This window comes from Ahaetulla prasina, chromosome 1 (assembly GCF_028640845.1).
Source record: "Ahaetulla prasina isolate Xishuangbanna chromosome 1, ASM2864084v1, whole genome shotgun sequence".
Taxonomy (NCBI): Eukaryota; Metazoa; Chordata; class Lepidosauria; order Squamata; family Colubridae; genus Ahaetulla; species Ahaetulla prasina.
Genome location: NC_080539.1, coordinates 217,546,761 through 217,569,795, shown reverse-complemented (window position 1 = coordinate 217,569,795; position 23,035 = coordinate 217,546,761). Strand labels below are relative to the sequence as shown.

The 23,035-nt window shown below is 40.9% G+C and overlaps 1 protein-coding gene across 1 annotated transcript in view; it reads left to right on the top strand.

Moving 5' to 3' along the window:
* The window catches only part of GAD1 (glutamate decarboxylase 1), a 57,976-nt gene that overhangs the window by 7,561 nt on the left and 27,380 nt on the right, over window positions 1-23,035 (top strand). The window contains exon 2 of the mRNA XM_058187732.1: window positions 15,350-15,592. Within this exon, the coding sequence (XP_058043715.1) occupies window positions 15,350-15,592 (243 nt within the window). The remainder of the gene's footprint in view (window positions 1-15,349; window positions 15,593-23,035) is intronic.

Genomic DNA, 23,035 nt, shown 5'->3' with positions numbered 1-23,035 from the left:
ACGTAGTTTTTAATATCCAACCTTCATCAATCAATATCAAAACAACATTCCATCTTCCAATATTCACCAAGGTTTCTTCTAAAATGTCTTTCTTCCCTTAGCAATCTCTCAAAAATAGTTCATATTTCCGACTTAGTTTCTTTAATTTTTCTGTCCAACCTTCAGGGGTAAGCAATAGTCCATCTTTTCACATCTTTAACATTTATATATACAACAAATAATATTACAAATATCCAAAGTGTCAATTGTAATAATTAAAATCTTCACTTTACCTTACTTATGTCAAATAACATTGTTAAAATTACACCTATATCATCCACAATATATCTATTATAACAATTACATTCTAATTAACATTACATCCATCTCTTAAATATAATATTTAATCCAAGTTCCTAAATTTTACTATCTATCCTCCAAAATTAAACAATATTCCATCTTCCTATTCCTTTATACCTTTAATATATCATATAGTACCCCTAAAATTACACATTTATATCCACAATAAGTCATTTACAAAAATTAACCATAATCATATTTAATAAAGTTAAACATTCTCCTCCTTCTTCTATCTTACACATTTTCAACCATCTATTCACCATTCAACTTAACATCTGTTAACAAAGAATTCCCAATCTTTAATACATTAGTATAAAATCTCGCTTTACAAATTGTATTGAGAAAATACTTTCTTCCTTTATAATTCAGTGTTAAACCTGCTGGAACCTCCCATCTAAAATATATCTGATGTTTCTTAAGCTCATCCACCAGAAAGGCAAATTCTTTTCTTCTTAACATTTTAGGAGGAATTTCCTCCATCATTATTATATCTTGTCCTAATATTTGAAATTTATTTTTATAAAATGCTTGCAAAATTCCATACCTAATCCTCTTATTTGTAAAATAAATAACCACATCTCTCGGTAAACACTTCTGCCTTGCCCACCAGGAATTAACACGATAAATTTTTCAATATTAACTTCAAAATCTTCTGGTTCCATTCCTCTATCTGGGCAAAGGCCTGAATAAAAATCTCTTTCAAATTTTCCTCTTTAAATTCTCTTAAACCCTTACCCTTATAGCATATTCCATTAATTTATATTGTAATATAACCCTTTCTTCCTCTGCCTTATCAGCCTTAACCTGAATATCATCTATTTTATTTTCTAAATTCAAATTAATTTGAACTTCATCTATTTTCCTTTGCAAATCTAAATTAATTTGGTTAAATTCATTCAGTCTTTCTTCTGTCTGTGTACTAGATAACAATAATGGAGTAATTGATTCCTTTAATTTTTCATCTCCTTACTCTGCTCTTCCACCAAATCTTTAAAATCCAGTATTTCTCTCCATTTCATTAAATTTTGATCTATTTCTGAAAGATGAGCCCATAAGCTCCTGTAAAAATTCCTTAGACTGTCTTTAATATCTTTCAATTTCCGTACCTGAAGTGAAGATATTTCCAATAATTTAGAAGTGGTTAAATCTCTTTGCTTAAAAGCCATTTTAAACTAAGTAATATCAAGAAGAAGAAGAAAAAAAAAAGGGGAGGAATAAAAAAAAACCCAATAAATTTTTCTTCTTAAACACTGTAAAAAAAAGATAATAAAAGAAATAGATTTTTTTAAAAAGAATTCCATTTAGAAAAAAAATCTTGTTATTTTCTTCTTAGAGGTTCCACACCAGCAATTGTAATCAGCATTTCCTTAGCTTTCACTTTCAAAAACAAAACGCCATCTTTCTTCATCTCCACTCTTCAAATAACTTCTCTGTCAGGGAGTTAAAATCATCTTACAAGCAAATGGCAGCCTTCCTGCTTTCGATTCTTCCGTGTTGAAAATTTATCATAAATCCTCTTCAGTCACGGAGATGGACGCTGCGTTTTGCTCTGCTTTTTGCAGAGGCGTTCTGGACTCTGGAGCTTTTTTGAACTATCGAAGGAGCGTTTCCCATCAAACCACCAGAAATCATTCTGGGGCTTTTCTTGGGGGCTCAAACTTCAGTTCAAATGCTCATCTCCCCCTCTTTGCCCGAGGCAGAGATTTACGAGCTGTTGACAGAAGATTAGCACTGTCTAAACAGCTCTCACAGAATCACAAAGAACGGGCGGACTGAAATTGCCGCCATTAACACAGCGGAGCCAAACCGGAAGTCTGGTCATGGGGGATTTTAACCTGCCATCTACCAGCATGTCATCGACATCGGCTCGGGAGTTCATGGCCTCCATGATGGCCTTGGACCTGACGCAAGTAGTTGATGGCCCTACCCACATTGGGGGAGGCACACTGGATTTGATTTTTATCTCTGGACAGTGGGTGAGTGATCTGGTTTTGGGAGATGTAGTCACTGAGTCGTTGTCATGGTCAGATCACTCTCTCCTTCGTCTGGACTTTCGGACTGCCACTCAACACCGCAGGGAGACGGGACCAATACGCTGGTTCCGTCCCAGGCGCCTGATGCACCCAGAGAGGTTCCTGACGGAGCTTGAGCCATTCCCTGAGGATCTTGCCCACGGCACGGCTGAAGAACTAGTCGCAGCTTGGGAACTGGCTGGGGCTCTAGACCGTGTCATGCTTTTGCGGCCTCTGACCCGGCGTAGGTCTCAACCAGCTCCTTGGTTTTCTGAGGAGCTGAGGGAGATGAAACGCCGGAGAAGACGCCTAGAGAGTGCCTGGAGATCCAGCCGTTCGGAGGCTGATCGGACACTAGTTAGGTCTTATAGTAGGACTTACCTAGTGGCATTGAGGGAAGCGAGACGTTTTTACGTCTCCTCCCCCATTGCGTCGGCAGATAACCGCCCGGCCGCCCTGTTTCGGGTGACCCGCTCCCTTTTTCAACAGGGGGTGCGGGATGACCCGCTACAAGGGCGTGCCGAGGAGTTTAGTGGTTATCTATACGATAAAATCGCTCAGCTTCGGGATGGTTTGGATCAAAATTGGGTGGATCCAGGTGAAAGGTCGGAGACTCGTCTTGTTGAGACTGTTTGGGATGGATTTGATCCTGTGGCTCCTGAGGACATGGACAGGTTGCTGGGGAGGTTGAATGCCACCACATGTTTGCTGGACCCGTGCCCCTCCTGTGTCACAGGAGGTGACACGAGGCTGGCTCCGGGGGATTATAAATGCTTCTTTGCTGGAAGGGGTTGTCCCTGCCACCTTGAAAGAGGCGGTAGTGAGACCCCGCCTCAAGAAGCCTTCCCTGGACCCGGCTGTTTTAGGAAATTATCGTCCGGTCTCCAACCTTCGCTTTGTGGCGAAGGTTGTAGAATGTGGCATGTCAATTACCCCGGTACCTGGATGAAACTGTCTATCTAGACCCGTTCCAGTCCGGCTTTCGGCCCGGATACAGCACGGAGACGGCTTTGGTCGCGTTGGTTGATGATCTCTGGAGGGCGAGGGATAGGGGTTATTCCTCTGCCTTGGTCCTATTAGACCTCTCAGCGGCTTTTGATACCATCGACCATGGTATACTGCTGCACCAGTTGGAAGGATTGGGAGTGGGAGGCACCGTTTATCGGTGGTTCTCCTCCTATCTTTCAAACCTCGAATTCTAAGAGCATATTTCTATATTGTATCAAAACACATCCTCTGTCGAAATTCATCCATTTTATTTTCTAATTTTAAATTATGTTGGGTTAGATCATCAGTTTGGGTAATAAAATCAACATTCGCTACAAACTCAGCGCCATTACAAATCCTTCTTTCTTCATCTCCACTCTTCAAATAACTTCTCTGTCAGGGAGTTAAAATCATCTTACAAGCAAATGCCAGCCTTCCTGCTTTCGATTCTTCCGTGTTGAAAATTTATCATAAATCCTCTTCAGTCACGGAGATGGACGCTGCGTTTTGCTCTGCTTTTGCAGAGGCGTTCTGGACTCTGGAGCTTTTTTGAACTATCGAAGGGGCGTTTCCCATCAAACCACCAGAAATCATTCTGGGGCTTTTCTTGGGGCTCAAACTTCAGTTCAAATGCTCATCTCCCCTCTTGCCCGAGGCAGAGATTTAGCTGTTGACAGAAGATTAGCACTGTCTAAACAGCTCTCACAGAATCACAAAGAACGGGCGGACTGAAATTGCCGCCATTAACACAGCGGAGCCAAACCGGAAGTCTGGTCATGGGGGATTTTAACCTGCCATCTACCAGCATGTCATCGACATCGGCTCGAGTTCATTTTGGGAGATGTAGTCACTGAGTCGTTGTCATGGTCAGATCACCCTCTCCTTCGTCTGGACTTTCGGACTGCCACTCAACACCGCAGGGAGACGGGACCAATACGCTGGTTCCGTCCCAGGCGCCTGATGCACCCAGAGAGGTTCCTGACGGAGCTTGAGCCATTCCCTGAGGATCTTGCCCACGGCACGGCTGAAGAACTAGTCGCAGCTTGGGAACTGGCTGGGGCTCTAGACCGTGTCATGCTTTTGCGGCCTCTGACCCGGCGTAGGTCTCAACCAGCTCCTTGGTTTTCTGAGGAGCTGAGGGAGATGGCGCGGAAGACGCCTAGAGAGTGCCTGGAGAGCCAGCCGTTCGGAGGCTGATCGGACACTAGTTAGGTCTTATAGTAGGACTTACCTAGTGGCATTGAGGGAAGCGAGACGTTTTTACGTCTCCTCCCCATTGCGTCGACAGATAACCGCCCGGCCGCCCTGTTTGGTGACCCGCTCCCTTTTTCAACAGGTGCGGGATGACCGCCATAAGCCGAGGAGTTTAGTGGTTATCTATACGATAAAATCGCTCAGCTTCGGGATGGTTTGGATCAAAATTGGGTGGATCCATGAGGAGACTGTCTTGTTGAGACTGTTTGGGATGGATTTGATCCTGTGGCTCCTGAGGACATGGACAGGTTGCTGGGGAGGTTGAATGCCACCACATGTTTGCTGGACCCGTGCCCCTCCTGTGTCACAGGAGGTGACACGAGGCTGGCTCCGGGGGATTATAAATGCTTCTTTGCTGGAAGGGGTTGTCCCTGCCACCTTGAAAGAGGCGGTAGTGAGACCCCGCCTCAAGAAGCCTTCCCTGGACCCGGCTGTTTTAGGAAATTATCGTCCGGTCTCCAACCTTCGCTTTGTGGCGAAGGTTGTAGAGAGTGTGGTGGCATGTCAATTACCCCGGTACCTGGATGAAACTGTCTATCTAGACCCGTTCCAGTCCGGCTTTCGGCCCGGATACAGCACGGAGACGGCTTTGGTCGCGTTGGTTGATGATCTCTGGAGGGCGAGGGATAGGGGTTATTCCTCTGCCTTGGTCCTATTAGACCTCTCAGCGGCTTTTGATACCATCGACCATGGTATACTGCTGCACCAGTTGGAAGGATTGGGAGTGGGAGGCACCGTTTATCGGTGGTTCTCCTCCTATCTCTCTGACCGGTCGCAGACGGTGTTGGCAGGGGAGCAGAGATCGACCCCAAAACACCTCACTTGTGGGGTGCCGCAGGGATCGATTCTCTCACCTCTCCTGTTCAACATCTATATGAAGCCGCTGGGTTAGATCATCAGTGGTTTTGGGGTGAGGTATCAACTGTACGCTGATGATACTCAGCTGTACTTTTCCACCCCGGGCCACCCCAACGAAGCTATCGAAGTGCTGTCCCGGTGTCTGGAAGCCGTATGGGTCTGGATGGGGAGAAACAGGCTCAAGCTCAATCCCTCCAAGACGGAGTGGCTGTGGATGCTGGCACCCCGGTACAGTCAGCTGCAGCCGCGGCTGACTGTTGGGGGCGAGTTATTGGCCCCAATGGAAAGAGTGCGCAACTTGGGCGTTCTCCTGGATGGACGGTTGTCTTTTGAAGACCATTTGACGGCCGTCTCCAGGAGAGCTTTTTACCAGGTTCACCTGGTCCGCCAGTTGCGCCCCTTCCTAGACCGGGATGCCCTATGCACGGTCACTCATGCGCTCGTGACATCTCGCTTGGATTACTGCAATGCTCTCTACATGGGGCTCCCCTTGAAGAGCATCCGGAGGCTCCAATTAGTTCAGAATGCAGCTGCACGGGTGATAGAGGGAGCCCCTCATGGCTCCCATGTGACACCACTCCTGCGCAGGCTGCATTGGCTACCTGTGGCCTGTCGGGTGCGCTTCAAGGTTTTGGTTACTATCTTTAAAGCGCTCCATGGCATAGGGCCGAGTTACTTACGCGACCGTCTACTGCCACCGATTGCCTCCCACCGACCCGTACACTCTCACAGAGAGGGACTCCTTAGGGTGCCGTCCGTCAGGCAGGGCCAACTGGCGACATCCAGGGGAAGGGCTTTCTCTATGGGGGCTCCCACCCTCTGGAATGAACTTCCCCAGGACTCCGCCAACTTCCTGACCTTCGAACCTTCCGCCGTGAGCTTAAGACACATCTATTTATCTGCACAGGACTGCCCTAGAGTTTTAATTTTTAAATTTAGCTTTTAAATGGGTTTTTTTTACTATTTTAATTATAATTTTAAATTTGGCCTAATTCAATAAGTTTTTTAAATATTGTTTTTATCTTGTAGTTATTCTTGTGTTTTTATCAGGCTGTACACCACCCTGAGTCCTTCGGGAGATAGGGCGGTATAAAAATTTGATTAAATAAATAAAATAAATTCTGGATGCCCACATATATTGTAGTAGAATGGCTCCAAGATTCCAGGAGTAAATTGGATCGACATGCTGCTATTAGTTTGTTCTTCTCTGTTCCAAACTGAGATTTCAGCCTTGACGATGGTAGGAGATTATGGAAATTGGCAGCTCAATGAACTTTTCTTGAGGGGCACTGGATTGAGGAAATTGCTTTCATTCATCTGGGGGTGGACTCTGATGAACCGCCACAAATAACTTGTACTAGGAAGAACTCTGGGTTTGTATTGCTGAGCCTGCATTAGTACAAGGTGTTATGACCCAGGCCCTAGTAGGTAGTAATAAACTCAATCCATGAAAAAACAAACAAACTTTATTTGAACAGCTGGGAATTACTTCATTCCCAGCATCATTCAACTCAAAGTAAAACAAATGCTTCCCAACACAAATTCCTCATTTATCTCACAAAACTTGGTCCAATTAGGCAAACTGCCAAAGGCCCTTCCTGGAAAACGTCCAGAAGCTACAAAAACAAAGACATAGATGAAGCAGAAGACAAAGCAGAAGACGCAGCTACAACGTTGTTTTCCGGCAAAATCCAAACGCCTGTTGTGTCTTGTCCGCTCTCACAGCAGCCGGGGCCTTCTTATCTGCTCCCGAACACGGAGGAATGTATGCCTCCCGGCCCCAGTCCTGGCTCCATGCCCAGACAAGCTGAAGAGGAGGGGACACCTCCCGGTCCCAGCCCTGGCTCCATGCCCAAGCAGGCTGCAGAGGAGGGAGCATCCCCCGGCCCCAGCCCTGGCTCCATGCCCAGGCAAACGGAGCAGCTAGACCCCTCCCCCTCCTCCACAGCATGTGAGCCTGAGGAAAGTTTACTTCCAACAGCTGCTGATTGGAGTGACCCTCGCACAGGCAACAGAAGGAAGGGAGGGGCAGGCCTTAATGAGTGTTGAGTCATGGAGCCACACCCCATGGCCTATATATATATGTTTTCTGAGGTTTTCACGGGTGTTTGTATGTAGGTCTTTGGTTGTTCGGGTTTTCTCCCGTGTAAAATTGGAATTGTCTTGGCGACGTTTCGACGAAGTCTCATTCGTCATCTTCAGGCTTCAGCTTCGTGCTTCTGGGAGCAAATTGCATTGCATTGCATTGCATTGCATTGCATATATATATGAAGAAGAAAAGAAAATGCAAAGTAATGGAATCCATCATAAACCAATCCATTACTCTCCATCTCGAAACAAACAACCTTCTCTCTAATAAACAATTTGGTTTCAGAAAAAAAATGTCTTGTAATCTACAACTTCTCCACTGCAAAAACATATGGACTACAAACCTTGATCAAGGAAAAGCAATAGATGCAATCTACATAGACTTCTGCAAAGCTTTTGATTCAGTAGTACATGATAAACTACTCCTCAAACTAAAATCCTACGGCATTTCGGGACCTCTTCACAATTGGATAAATGCCTTCCTGTCAAACAGACAAGTGGTCAAAATTGGCAACGCTATATCTAATCCTGTTCCTGTCAAAAGTGGCGTTCCCCAAGGTAGTGTTCTTGGACCAACACTCTTCATACTATACATAAATGATCTCTGCGACCTCATCTCAAGTTATTGTGTTCTCTTTGCTGACGATGTCAAACTATTTAATACCACCAATAATACTTCTACCCTTCAAGAAGACCTCGACTTAATTTCTGATTGGTCTAAAACTTGGCAACTCCAAATCTCAACCAGCAAATGCTCAGTCTTACATATTGGAAAAAAGAACCCTAATATCAAGTACAAACTTGATGGACATTACCTAACTGATGACCCCCACCCTGTCAAAGATCTTGGAGTTCTCATATCTAATGATCTTAGTACCAAAGCTCACTGCAACTACATAGCGAAAAAAGCCCTAAGAGTTGTAAACCTATTTTATGCAGCTTCTTTTCTAAAAACTCTACACTACTAACTAGAGCATACAAAACATTTGCCAGACCTATTCTTGAATACAGCTCATCCATCTGGAACCCATACCACATCTCTGACATAAATACAATAGAAAGAGTCCAGAAATATTTTACTAGAAGAGTTCTTCACTCCTCCGAAAACAACAAAATACCTTATACCAACAGACTTGAAATCTTGGGATTAGAAAACTTACAACTCCGTCGACTTCGACATGACCTGTGTTTAACACACAAAATTATCTATTGCAATATCCTTCCTATAAAAGACTACTTCAGCTTCAATCGCAATATTACAAGAGCAAAAAATAGATTCAAGCTAAATGTCAACCACTTCAAACTTGATTGCAAAAAATATGACTTCTGTAACAGAATTGTTAATACTTGGAATTCATTACCTGACTCCATAGTCTCTACTCAAAATATCAAAATCTTCAACCAAAAACTGTCTACTATTGACCTCACCCCATTTCTAAGAGGGCTATAAGGGGCGTGCATAAGAGCACAAAAGTGCCTACCGTTCCTGTCCTATTGTTCCCTTCATCATATCTAATTGATATAGTTGATGCATATTTTTATACATATATGTATATTTTCTTCAAAATATGTTGTTTTATCTATAACAATTGTGTATTCTGTTGTGACAAAAGAAAACAAAAGAAAACAATAGGACAGGAACTGTAGGCACGTTTGTGCTCTTATGCACGGCCCTTATGGTTCTCTTAGAAATGGGGTGAGGTCAATAGTAGAAAGTTTTTGGTTAAAGCTTTTAGGATTATGGGAAGAGACCACAGAATCAGGTAAAGTATTCCAAGCACTGATGATTCTGTTACAGAAGTCATATTTTCTGCAATCTAGATTAAAGCAGTTGACATTAAGTTTAAATCTATTATTGTATTATTGCAATTAAAGCTGAAGTAGTTTTTAACAGGAAGGACATTACAATAGATGATTCTATGAGTTAAACTTAGGTCTTGTCGAAGGCGACAGAGTTCCAAGTTTTCTAAGCCTAGGATTTCAAGTCTGGTGGGATAAGGTATTTTGTTGTTTTCAGAGGAATGGAGAACTCTTCTTGTAAAATATTTCTGGACACATTCAATTGTATTGATGTCAGAGATGTGGTGAGGGTTCCAAACAGGCGAGCTGTATTCTAGAATTGGTCTAGCAAATGTTTTATATGCTCTGGTTAGTAGTGTAGTGTTTTTGGAAAAGAAGCTACGCAAGATTAGGTTTACAACTCTTAGAGCCTTTTTTGCTATGTAGTTCAGTGGGCTTTGGCACCTAGATCATTAGACATGAAAACTCCAAGATCTTTAACGGGATGGGGGTCATCTGTAAGGTAATGTCCATCAAGTATGTACTTAGTGTTTGGGTTCTTTTTTCCTATGTGTAAGACTGAGCATTTGCTGGTTGAGATTTGGAGTTGCCAAGTTTTAGACCAAGTGGTTAGATGATCAAGGTCTTTTTGAATGATAGATGTATTGTCTGTGGTGTTAAATAGTTTGACATCGTCAGCAAAGAGAACACAATTACTTGAGATATTTTTTTTTTATTTATTTATTTGTCACAACATCATACAAAAAGATTATGTAGTATATACACATATAAACATATATAGGAAGAAGAAAAGAAAAACAATAGGACAGGAACGGTAGGCACGTTTGTGCGCTTATGCACGCCCCTTATGGTCCTCTTAGGAATGGGGTGAGGTCAATAGTAGAAAGTTTTTGGTTAAAGCTATTAGGATTATGAGAAGAGACCACAGAGTCAGGTAAAGTATTCCAAGCACTGATGATTCTGTTGCAGAAGTCATATTTTCTGCAATCTAGATTAAAGCGGTTTACATTAAGTTTAAATCTATTGGTTGCCCTTGTATTATTGCAATTAAAGCTGAAGTAGTCTTTGACAGGAAGGACATTACAATAGATGATTCTGTGAGTTAAACTTAGGTCTTGTCGAAGGCGACGGAGTTCCAAGTTTTCTAAGCCTAGGATTTCAAGTCTGGTGGATAAGGTATTTTGTTGTTTTCAGAGGAATGGAGAACTCTTCTTGTAAAATATTTCTGGACACGCTCAATTGTATTGATGTCAGAGATGTGGTGAGGGTTCCAAACAGGTGAGCTGTATTCTAGAATTGGTCTAGCAAATGTTTTATATGCTCTGGTCAGTAGTGTGTGTTTTGGAAAAGAAGCTTAAAATTAGGTTTACAACTCTTAGAGCTTTTTTGCTATGTAGTTGCAGTGGCTTTGGCACTTAGATCATTTGACATGAAAACTCCAAGGTCTTTAACGGATGGGGTCTGTAAGGTAATGTCCATCTAGTATGTACTTAGTTTTAGAGTTCTTTTTCCTATATGTAAGACTGAGCATTTGCTGGTTGAAATTTGGAGCTGCCAATTTTTAGACCAAGCGGTTAGATGGTCAAGGTCGTTTTGAATGATAGAAGTGTTGTCTGTGGTGTTAAATAGTTTGACATCGTCAGCAAAGAGAACACAATTACTTGAGATAAGGTCACAAAGATCATTAATGTATAGAATAAAGAGTGTTGGTCCAAGGACGCTGCCTTGAGGAACGCCACTCTTGACAGGAACAGGATTTGATAAAGCATTGCCAATTTTGACCACTTGTTGTCTGTTAGACAGAAAAGCAGATATCCATTTGTGGAGGGGTCCTGAGATGCCATAGGATGTCAGTTTAAGGTCACAAAGATTATGTCACAAAGTTTATGGTCACAAAGATCATTAATGTATAGTACGAAGAGTGTTGGTCCAAGAACGCTGCCTTGAGGAACGCCATTCTTGACAGGAACAGGATTTGATAGAGCATTGCCAATTTTGACCACTTGTTGTCTGTTAGACAGAAAAGCAGATATCCATTTGTGAAGGGATCCTGAAATGCCATAGGATTTTAGTTTTAGGAGAAGTTTATCGTGTACTACTGAGTCAAAAGCTTTGCAGAAGTCTATGTAGATTGCATCTATTGTTTTGCCTTGATCAAGATTTGTAGTCCATATGTTTTTACAGTGGAGAAGTTGTAAGTTGCACAATAATTTTTTCCTGAAACCAAATTGTTTATTGGAGAGTAGGTTGTTAGTTTCTAAGTGTGAGGTAATGGATTGGTTGATGATTGATTCCATGACTTTGCAGGTGATGCAGCACAGAGAGATTGGTCTGTAATTTTTGACTAAGATGGGGTCTCCTTTTTTGAAGATAGGGATTACTGTGGCTAGTGACCAAAGTAATTAATTAATTAATTAATTAATTAATTAATACTTCATTACTTCATTAATGAAGTAATGAAGAAAATAGTGAACCATGGAACCTTGTTTCAAAGGGTCTAGCCTACTTGGTATTTTCCTATTGTAGTTTTTTCATGCTGTCATCTCCTGCCAAATTAGTCATTTTGCCAAAAGCATCAATTCAGCATTTGATTTCATGGAAGAAGGATAATTTGAGCCTTGCCATTTGTTGATTTCCCACACACACACACACACCATTTGTTTATCTTCTTGGCTAGCCTTATATCCGGATTGAACTACTTTCCGTCTTTCAACTCTTACCGCTATTCAACTTGCCAATGAACTGGGTGGGGGAGAGGGAATGGAGTGCCGAGATTTTGTTCACAGCTCTCATGAGAACCTGAAAACTGTCTACTATTGACCTCACCCCATTTCTAAGAGGGCTATAAAGGCGTGCATAAGAGCACAAAGTGCCTACCGTTCCTGTCCTATTGTTCCCTTCATCATATCTAATTGATATAGTTGATGCATATTTTTATACATATATGTATATTTTCTTCAAAATATGTTGTTTTATCTATAACAATTTTTTGTGTATTCTGTTGTGACAAAAGAAAACAAAACAAAACAATAGGACAGGAACTGTAGGCACGTTTGTGCTCTTATGCACGCCTCTTATGGTTCTCTTAGAAATGGGGTGAGGTCAATAGTAGAAAGTTTTTGGTTAAAGCTTTTAGGATTATGGGAAGAGACCACAGAGTCAGGTAAAGTATTCCAAGCACTGATGATTCTGTTACAGAAGTCATATTTTCTGCAATCTAGATTAAAGCGGTTGACATTAAGTTTAAATCTATTGGTTGCTCTTGTATTATTGCAATTAAAGCTGAAGTAGTTTTTAACAGGAAGGACATTACAATAGATGATTCTATGAGTTAAACTTAGGTCTTGTCGAAGGCGACAGAGTTCCAAGTTTTCTAAGCCTAGGATTTCAAGTCTGGTGGGATAAGGTATTTTGTTGTTTTCAGAGGAATGGAAAACTCTTCTTGTAAAATATTTCTGGACACGTTCAATTGTATTGATGTCAGAGATGTGGTGAGGGTTCCAAACAGGCAAGCTGTATTCTAGAATTGGTCTAGCAAATGTTTTATATGCTCTGGTTAGTAGTGTAGTGTTTTTGGAAAAGAAGCTACGCAAGATTAGGCTTACAGCTCTTAGAGCCTTTTTTGCTATGTAGTTCAGTGGGCTTTGGCAGCTAGATCATTAGACATGAAAACTCCAAGATCTTTAACGGGATGGGGGTCATCTGTAAGGTAATGTCCATCAAGTATGTACTTATTGTTTGGGTTCTTTTTTCCTATGTGTAAGACTGAGCATTTGCTGGTTGAGATTTGGAGTTGCCAAGTTTTAGACCAAGTGGTTAGATGATCAAGGTATTTTTGAATGATAGATGTATTGTCTGTGGTGTTAAATAGTTTGACATCGTCAGCAAAGAGAACACAATTACTTGAGATATGGTCACAAAGATCATTAATGTATAGTATGAAGAGTGTTGGTCCAAGGACGCTGCCTTGAGGAACGCCATTCTTGACAGGAACAGGATTTGATAGAGCATTGCCAATTTTGACCACTTGTTGTCTGTTAGACAGAAAAGCAGATATCCATTTGTGAAGGGATCCTGAAATGCCATAGGATTTTAGTTTTAGGAGAAGTTTATCGTGTACTACTGAGTCAAAAGCTTTGCAGAAGTCTATGTAGATTGCATCTATTGTTTTGCCTTGATCAAGATTTGTAGTCCATATGTTTTTACAGTGGAGAAGTTGTAAGTTGCACAATAATTTTTTCCTGAAACCAAATTGTTTATTGGAGAGTAGGTTGTTAGTTTCTAAGTGTGAGGTAATGGATTGGTTGATGATTGATTCCATGACTTTGCAGGTGATGCAGCACAGAGAGATTGGTCTGTAATTTTTGATTAAGATGGGGTCTCCTTTTTTGAAGATAGGGATTACTGTGGCTAGTGACCAAAGTAATTAATGAATTAATTAATTAATTAATTAATACTTCATTACTTCATTAATGAAGTAATGAAGAAAATAGTGATCCATGGAACCTTGTTTCAAAGAGTCTAGCCTACTTGGTATTTTCCTATTGTAGGTTTTTCATGCTGTCATCTCCTGCCAAATTAGTCATTTTGCCAAAAGCATCAATTCAGCATTTGATTTCATGGAAGAAGGATAATTTGAGCCTTGCCATTTGTTGATTTCCCACACACACACACACACACCATTTGTTTGTCTTCTTGGCTAGCCTTATATCAGGATTGAACTACTTTCCGTCTTTCAACTCTTATCGCTATTCAACTTGCCAATGAACTGGGTGGGGGAGAGGGAATTTTGTTCACAGCTCTCATGAGAACCTGAAAACCATCAAAGTCACCACTGCAGGTGCTTGAGAAGGAGGTGGACTGTTCCCATAAAAAAAGGACATCTCATAATTGGACAATGTGATCACCCAGGGGTGGGGAGAAGAGGAAACTATTGTTTAACTAAGCAAGCATTTGCACGGGAAAACCAGACCTGGTTCTGATTCTTCAGTACCAAAATGGTGTATCCAATAAAGTTTTACTTTTGCTCCTGAGAGTGTTTAATTGTTTTGGGTTCAGACAGTTCGGACAGTTGGCATTTGACACTATGGTATTCTCAGGAGTCTTTTCCAATGCCAAAGTCTAAAAGTCTCAATGCTCTTTCTAACTTGCTTTTTGAGAGTCCAACTTTCACTTCCAAACAGAAAACACAGGCTTTTAAATAGAGATGTGCAGTGAGGGGCTCATCGGAAATTCCTAAATTCCAGTATCCAGCATTTCATGCCAGGATAGCCAATGATAAAGACTGTAATCCAACAACATGCAAAGGGCCACACATTCCCCCTGGTGTGACCTAAGCAGCATGAAATTTAACTAATCCATATTTAGTGCTCAGAATAGGAATATTGAGTAATGAAAATTACAGTAATTTTGCTGGATTAATTTATGGGTGTATAGGAGAGCCACTGTTGAGCATTGATTAAATGTTGGATTGAAGCTATTCAGCTTCAAATTCTTATGTGATCAAAAAAAATATATCACTGGATGATTATAGACCATGCTGACAGTTTTAGCTTAAATTGTTTTCCAAGCATATTCTGACAGTAACTGAGTGGGTTGTTTAGAAGTATTCCATGTGTTCTCTTTTATTATTTTGGGGGAAAGCAGAACAAAAAAAAAACTTAGTTAAGAAATGAATCTATACCTAAAACCAGAAAATGGAATTCAATAAGAGTTAGAGATGGCTTGGTCTACCAGACTGTTATTATCTTAAGGTGTACCAAATGCAAAATCAAAACCATTCAATATTATATTGGGACTTACAGGAAAACAAATGATTAAATATTAGGGAAGGGTATGCCATCTGTACTGTCCTCTATGCATCGTCTCTGAGACCCATCCCCTTCTTGAATTAGAATTTTACTTTGAAGGGTATTTTATCACTGTTAAACACTATTTAAAGTGCATAGGAAGAGCTGAGAAAGTCTTTTCCATCTGTAACTGGATTGCTTATTTATTGTTCCCTTGTTCAGATTTACTGCCAGCCAAGAATGGTGAGGAGCAAACAGTTCAATTCCTTCTGGAAGTGGTGGATATTCTCCTGACCTATGTGAAGAAGACCTTTGATAGGTCCACCAAGGTGCTGGATTTCCATCACCCTCATCAGCTCCTGGAAGGCATGGAAGGCTTCAACCTTGAACTCTCCGACAATCCAGAATCACTTGAACAGATTCTAGTGGACTGCAGAGACACTCTGAAATATGGCGTAAGGACAGGTGAGATAATTTGTTGGGCTATTCGTGAAGTAAAGCGTTTAGATCAGCGTTTCTCAACCTTGAAAGCTTGAAGGTGGTGTGTGGACTTCAACTCCCAGAATTCACCAGCCAGGATGAATTCTGGGAGTGTTGAGATCCACACATCTGCAAGCTACAAAGGTTGAGAAACACTGGATTAAATTGTTGAAAGGTTTTGTTATCCGCCTATATGTGAAAGTAGCTGATGCAGAAGCTTTATTACAGCCTAGAAGGGAGAGACTACCTCAGAAACCAACACACACTAATTTATTTCATTATGTAAAACAAATGTAAATACTGTATAATCTTGTGCTGAAGAATCTGGTATGAGAGCATACAGCATAGCATCCAAACAAGGGTTCTGGATGGGGGGCACACCTGTAGCCACACTACTCAATGGCAAAAGAGATTTCCTAATGCTAACGTTGGCCTATTTTGCCACCATATTATTTTTATTACATTAGATTCAGAACATTAATAGCTGTTTTTGTTCTCTTAAATCTGTCAAACAAAAATATTACCTTGAACAGATTTGTTTATGTATAATTCTCTGAAGTCCTTAGTAGCAAAGGTCAATACCATTTGCTGTTTTTGTGAAAAATAACTAACCATATATATATTGTAGATTAATGGGATAGCATCTCAGTATTATTGTTTTGGCTACACAGTTAATCTTTCAAAAAATTTTCCAGCTCCACAGACCTAGTTCACACATTAAAAAATGCAATCCACGACTTCCTGTTTGGCACCGTAGGTGATGGCGGTGATCTTTACGATCACCAACCTCTGGATTATGTGGAATCGCTAGGACAGCTTAAATCTGCTGTCCAGCGGTTCGGAAAACCCCCTCTTCGGGAGAAGGAGAAGGGGTGAGCTGAGGGCAGAGGTTGAATTTCCCTAAAGCCCCTGAGAAAAAAGGGGTTTGAAGGGTTAAGTTCCCTCCAGCAACCCGAAGAGCTCCAGATCCGAGGATTCTTCTGCTTTGGCGGAACCAATCACCACGACCAAACGCCGAGATTTATTTTGGACAATAAAGGATTATACCGGACAGAACGAAAGTGGGAGAACTTTAAGCAAGTAGCCAAGCCGATTCCCCGATACTTTGTAACAAGCTTGAAAACAGCAAGAAAATGGAGGCGAATTGTTAACAAGTTAACGAGTGGAAAGCGAAAGTGATACTTTCAGCGTGTGCCTCTGCAGTTGGTAATTTGCATGTTACTTGCTGCTTTAACTCTTTGCTGCCTGCTGATAGAATCTAGGAGATTTTTAAATACTGCTTTAAAAGACTGTGTTTCTCAGAGTTAAGAAGATTTAAAGTGAATATTAAGTTGGAAATAAATAAATAAATAATTTTATAGAAGATGGCAGCCAAACAATTAAAGTCTACTGTAACAAAGAGCTCTGGAACTTTATCAGCTGGTGCCTCTCCAGCTCATACAGCAGAGACTAGAACATTGAATTTAGAGGCGTTACAAGAGAACTTAAAAGGCTTTATAGAAGAAAAATTTAAAGTTATAACTGATGAGATGTCTGAAATGAAAGAGCAGATATCAGAAATTCAAGTGGGAAATAAAGAAGTTAAAGAAGGATTTGTAATGGCAGTACAAAGTTTGGCAACGAATGTGATTTTATTGGAAGAGGAGGTTGAAGTAATTAAGCAACATAATTCAAAATTAGAAAATAAAATGGATGAATTTCAAAGTAAAATGGAAAAGACAGAGGATGAAATAGTTTTGATACAATACAGAAATATGGAATTTGCTCTTAGAATCCGAGGTTTGAAAGAAAATAAGGAAGAGAATTTAAGGGAAATTTTTCTGAAGTATTTGCTGAGATATTAGCAGCTCGTCCAGCAGATGTGGCTTATCAAATTGAAAAATATATCGTGTGAATTCTTGGATAGCAAGGCAAAAAAGTTGCCAAGGGATGTTGTTATTTATTTTACAAACAGAATAGTGAGAAATCAGATTTTGCAAGCTTCATATAAGGGGAGAAGATTCAGATTGCTGGTCAAGATATCTTGATATTAAAGGAAATTCCACCAAAATGTTAAGGGCTAGGAAGGAATTTGCCTTCCTGGTGAATGAACTTAAAAAACATCAGATTGAATATAGATGGGATATTCCAACTGGTATAATAGTATATTATGCAGGGAAAGTACATCGTTTCAATACGGTTGGAAAAGCAAGAGAATTTTATGTTGAGGTATTAAAGTTGGAAGTCTTCCCCATTGGAAGCTAGAAGAAGGAGGCTGAAGTGAAGGAAGAGAAGTGAAGCAGGTACAAGAAGAGATTGTGATGGAAGAAGATTTATTACAAGTGTTGGAAATACCTACGACGGGTTTAGATTCAAAAGAACAAAGGTTGACTAGAGCTGCTGCTAAACGCAAGGAACAAGAGATGAAGGCACAACAACAACTGGCAACTACTACAATGGAAACAGTGGAGGAGCAAGGCCTAAAGTAAAATGTGATCTGCGGCTGGTGTTCCAAAAGTTTCCTTTGGCCGATAATGGCAATTAAACTATTATCTTGGAATGTTAATGGCCTGAATTCACCAGAAGAGAAGGAAAGTATTTCATTATTTGAAATAATTTAAAAATGACATTACCTGTTTACAAGAAACACATATTAGATTTTGTTAAATGTTGGAGATGCGATTGTGAAGATGCTACTTATTACCATATATGGTGGACTTGTAAAAAAGTTAAAGTATTTTGGATTAAAGGCTGGTGGATCATGCAGAATATTTTGAAAAAGAAGATTAATTCTTTCTACTAGGAATAATTATGGACTATACAGCTATAGAGACTAAATGGATTTTGAACTTAATAACAGTCGCAAGACTTTTGATTGCTCAGTATTGGAAGAAAGAAGAATTACCTACAATCGAAGAATGGACAAAACAAAACAACAAATGGACACTCAAAGTATCAAATCTGGCAGAGATGACAAAAATCTCCGCTTACTTGAAAGAAAAATATATTTTAGAATGGAAAATGTGGATTGATTATATTTAAAATAAGTATCAGATAAAAAAAAAATATCGAATAGCATATGAGTAAATTTAGGAAATATTTTGTATTAGATATATTTTTGAAGGAGAGGGGAATTGAGAGTGTGACTAAGTGTGGTGTGACTAAAGATTATAATTTAGGAATTATTTTGGATTATGATTGTTAGTTTTGATACCCTGCATTTTGTTCTGGGAAGTCGGGTGGGGGTGGGGGTAAGGGGAGGGAATTGGGGGTTTTGGTAGAGATGGAGTGATGGTTAATGTACAGGGATTATTGAAGAAATATAATTAATGTAGGGTCGGGTCTGCATAGTTACCATTTTAGAACGGTGGGGAGGGAGAAAAGAGAGAGTAGGAGGTAGGAAAGAGGAGAAGAGGAAGGAAGAGGGATAGTAGAGGGAGAAGGAAGGTGTAGGGTGGAGGGAGGAGTGGATGTAGATAAGAGAAGGAGAGGAAGGTTTGGAAAGTAAAAGAAGGTAGAAGAGGGAAGAGTGTTAAAAAGGGTGGTGGTGACTGGGCAAGCCCGACTAATTGTATATAACTGTACATTGGATGAATTATTTGATATGATTGTAAAAATAAAACTTTTTATAAAAAAAAAAAATGCAATCCACCCTTTATTTAAACAGGGTTTATTGAATTAACCGTAATTGGTTAAATTTACCCTACAGACTAAGCCAGATCCAAAGAAATCACAATATGGCTTAGATTTAGCATAATGGTGGGGAAATCATTGCTAAATTAAATAAAGCTTTCTCATCTTTGTAGTGATCTAATTGGTTATTTATACTCCATACTGTTAAGTACAGTATAACATTTTCACTGTTATTTTATGAAGAAGAATTGTTCTTGTCTATCCACCAATGACCTGATTTTGATAGTAGGCATCTCATTTCTGTTTGATAATGGGTGGAATTAATATATAGAGTGAAGGTGGAAAGGAGGTTGCACAAAGAATAGAAGACAACTATGTGTCTCTAGACTCGTGTTTGACTCGTGGAAATTGGCCATTAGAAAGACCCTGTCTGGAAATATTGTAAAGGCATACCTTTTATAGTTTTAAAAATATAGCGCAACAAATCAGTTTGGCCAATTGTAAGACAAAATGTGTTTATAAGAACCTGCTTTGAGTAAGAACTAACTGGCATAAAGAAGGCTCTATTTCATTGTAAATCATATGGCTTTGAGATTAGATTTGGACCTCTTATTTAAGGCATATATGAAAAAATATCAGTAGGAAAGTTATTTTCAATTCAATTTCATTCTTCTTATTGAAAGAATTGTCTTCTCTCTCCAGGCAGTCACCCTGCCGTGCCTATATTCTCTATCCACACAAATGCCAAGGCTCCTTCCTTGTTGCTATCATTTAGGGAGACTGCTGGGTGATTCATTTGTCACTCATATTTTGCACTGTACAACACTGGCTTTAGCCAACTTATAACTGCACACCTGAAAAATCCTAATTGCTTTTACCGGATGAAATGCAAGCTGCCTGTCTCCCAAGGGAACAATATCATTAGGTAAACGAGGGCATAAATGAATTTGTACTTTTTTGTCTTTATGTTCCATAGACATTTCATACAAAAAAAGAGGAGCGGGGGTGGGTGGGGGGGAGAGAAGGGGGATTTGGATTCTTCAGTCATTAATACTTCCAATCTTACCAATAACTCATCACACCGCAGGGAAATCTCTGCTTCCAGTCATTTTTGAATGACTTCAGTCTTCTTTAATAAATTAGACTATTTGCAGAACAATCTGTTTCCAAGGTGAAATGATTACTTGAAATGTTTTTATTCCGCATTGCAAGGGGAACAAAAATCAACTACTAACAAGCTCTGGAGAGGACCTTATTTTCACAAAGAATAGCAGTAAGAGAGCAGACCCTCCCTTCCCCCCCCCCCACCCACCCGTATGAAAGGATAGGAGTGGTGAGCCAGGGTTACTGAATATTATTTCAGTAGAATATGAATCCAACACGGAGCTGGAAGTTCTTGGTAGATTTTTCTTCACTCAGATTCAACAATCAATAAACAAGTGGAGGAGAGGCAGCAACATCAGTCCAACTGGATTATTGCAATGCTCTCTACATGGGGCTGCCCTTGAGGTGCACCCGGAGGCTGCAGTTAGTCCAGAATGCAGCTGCGCGAGTGGTAACGGGAGCTGCTCGTGGCTCCCATGTAACACCACTGCTCCGTAGTCTGCACTGGCTTCCTGTAGTCTTTCGGGTGCGCTTCAAGATCCTGGTTACCACCTTTAAAGCGCTCCATGGCTTAGGACCCGGGTACTTATGAGACCGCCTGCTGTTACCTCATGCCTCCCATCGACCCGTACGCTCACACAGAGAGGGCCTTCTCAGGGTGCCATCCGCCAAACAATGTCGGCTGGCGGCCCCCAGGAGTAGGGCCTTCTCTGTGGGAGCACCGACGCTTTGGAACGAACTCCCCCCTGGCTTACGTCAACTGCCTGATCTTCGGACCTTTCGTCGTGAGCTTAAAACATATTTATTCATTCAAGCAGGACTGGCATAAATAGTTGATTTTAAATTGGGGTTTTAATAATATTTTAAATTTTTAAATGTTTTAATTATCGGCCGTATAGTAATAGTTCATTTTAAATTCTTTTAATTGTATATATTCTGTGTTTTTATTCTGGCTGTACACTGCCCTGAGTCCTTCGGGAGAAGGGCGGTATAGAAATTTAATAAAATAAATAAAATAAATAAATAAACTGGCAGCACCTATTAAAGCCACTGTTCCTTCCCAGTGTTAAGCTCACCCTTTGTGGACGTGACACACGTTCGCTCCACTTAACAAATGCTCTCTTCCTCCGGATAGTTATGCGGGACAGATCTTAATGAAGGCTCTTCCCAACTCAGCGGTAATCTCTCAGGTTACCGGGTGCTGAAGGCAAACCAGAGAGAAAGATTATCAGCACTGTGTCCTCCTTCTAAGCTTCCCAGAAGCATCTTTGGCCATTCAAGAAAAGAACAGGTGAAACAGACCTTTATTCTGATCCAGCAAGAACAGGAGAGAGAGGGGAAAAAGAATCTGCCACATAGGCATGGGATGCTTCATTAAAAGAGCTGCCTTGGGACAAAGGGTTGGAAATACACGAACCGGGTCTCCTAGCCCTAGAATTATAGAACCCTCTATAACTTAGTCTCTTTTCAGGGACTTTGGGCAAAAGAAACTTTTTTTTTGGTGGGGGGAGCAAATCAAGCATAAATTTTTACATCCTTAGGAAAGCCATGCTATTTTTTCCACCCAAAAAATGAAAAATTGCCATGTGGGAGTCTTCTTTATATGTGTTCTGACCTAGGCTTCCTTAAAAAGCATGAAGCAGAGTCTTGGTCCTGGCAAAACCCCTTTTATTTACACAACTGTGAATTCCTTTCATTCACAGTCAGCAAGGCTTGGCAAACAGTCTTTCAGAGGCATATTTATCAACACAAACCTTATCTCCCTTGGAAAGCTGCCAGATAACTAACTTCCAAACGCAGTGTAAGGCAAAACTTGGCAGAGTCTCTTAGAGTCACGAACAGAACTTTCCACTCTTGAACTGACCAACCAAACGAATTGTTTCCTGCAAAAGCCCCCTCCCCGTTCGCTTCTCTTTTGTTTTCTATGGGAGGGGCCAATCACCTCCAAGATGTGGCTTTACTCCCAAGTCGACCCTGCTTTCTTAGTTTTTCTTTGTCTTCTCGCAACTCTGTGCATGCGCACACTGGGAACAGGCTCCAGCTGTTCCTCTGCCTCACTGCTGCCTAGCTCCCTCTCTGCCTCTAACGCAGAGCCCTTGTCCGAGGTTTCCTGAGCCCCCAGGACTGGCCCATGTTCTTCCCTAATCTCCTCACTATCCGACTCTGCTGCTAGCTTTGCTGGCCGCCGGCAGGCCACAACAATATGCGTGGAGTTATCTATGGCAGTAGGATTTCTCTATTCCTTTCATAAGTAGGGAAATTCCTGATTGCATAATGGGAAAACTCCTTTCTGTGAGCACAGTGTTTTCCTTTGTGCAAAAGAAAAAGCTTCTCACGTTTGTTTGTTTGTTTGGTTGGTTTGCTCTCTAATTTGCATTGGACCAACAATATTGCTTTTCAATCTCAGTGAATGGTAAATTGGCCATTTAATCTAATGAGACCAGGGAAGTTCTGTGGTGGTTTGATGAAAGCAGGAGGTCACCCTGATTTTCAAGGGAACTGTCCAGCATTGTAAAGTGTGAAGATCGGGGGGGGGGGGGCGGGTGTCTCCTAAGGACTAGGAAAAAGCTATGGAAGTTTTTATCAATGGGTCTAATATTTTAAAGCAGAGGTGTCAAACTCGATTTCCTTGAGGGCTGCATCAGGGTTGTGTATGATCTCGGGGGGCGGGGTGGGACCAGGGGGTGCGGCCAGCTCAACATCACTCCTGTC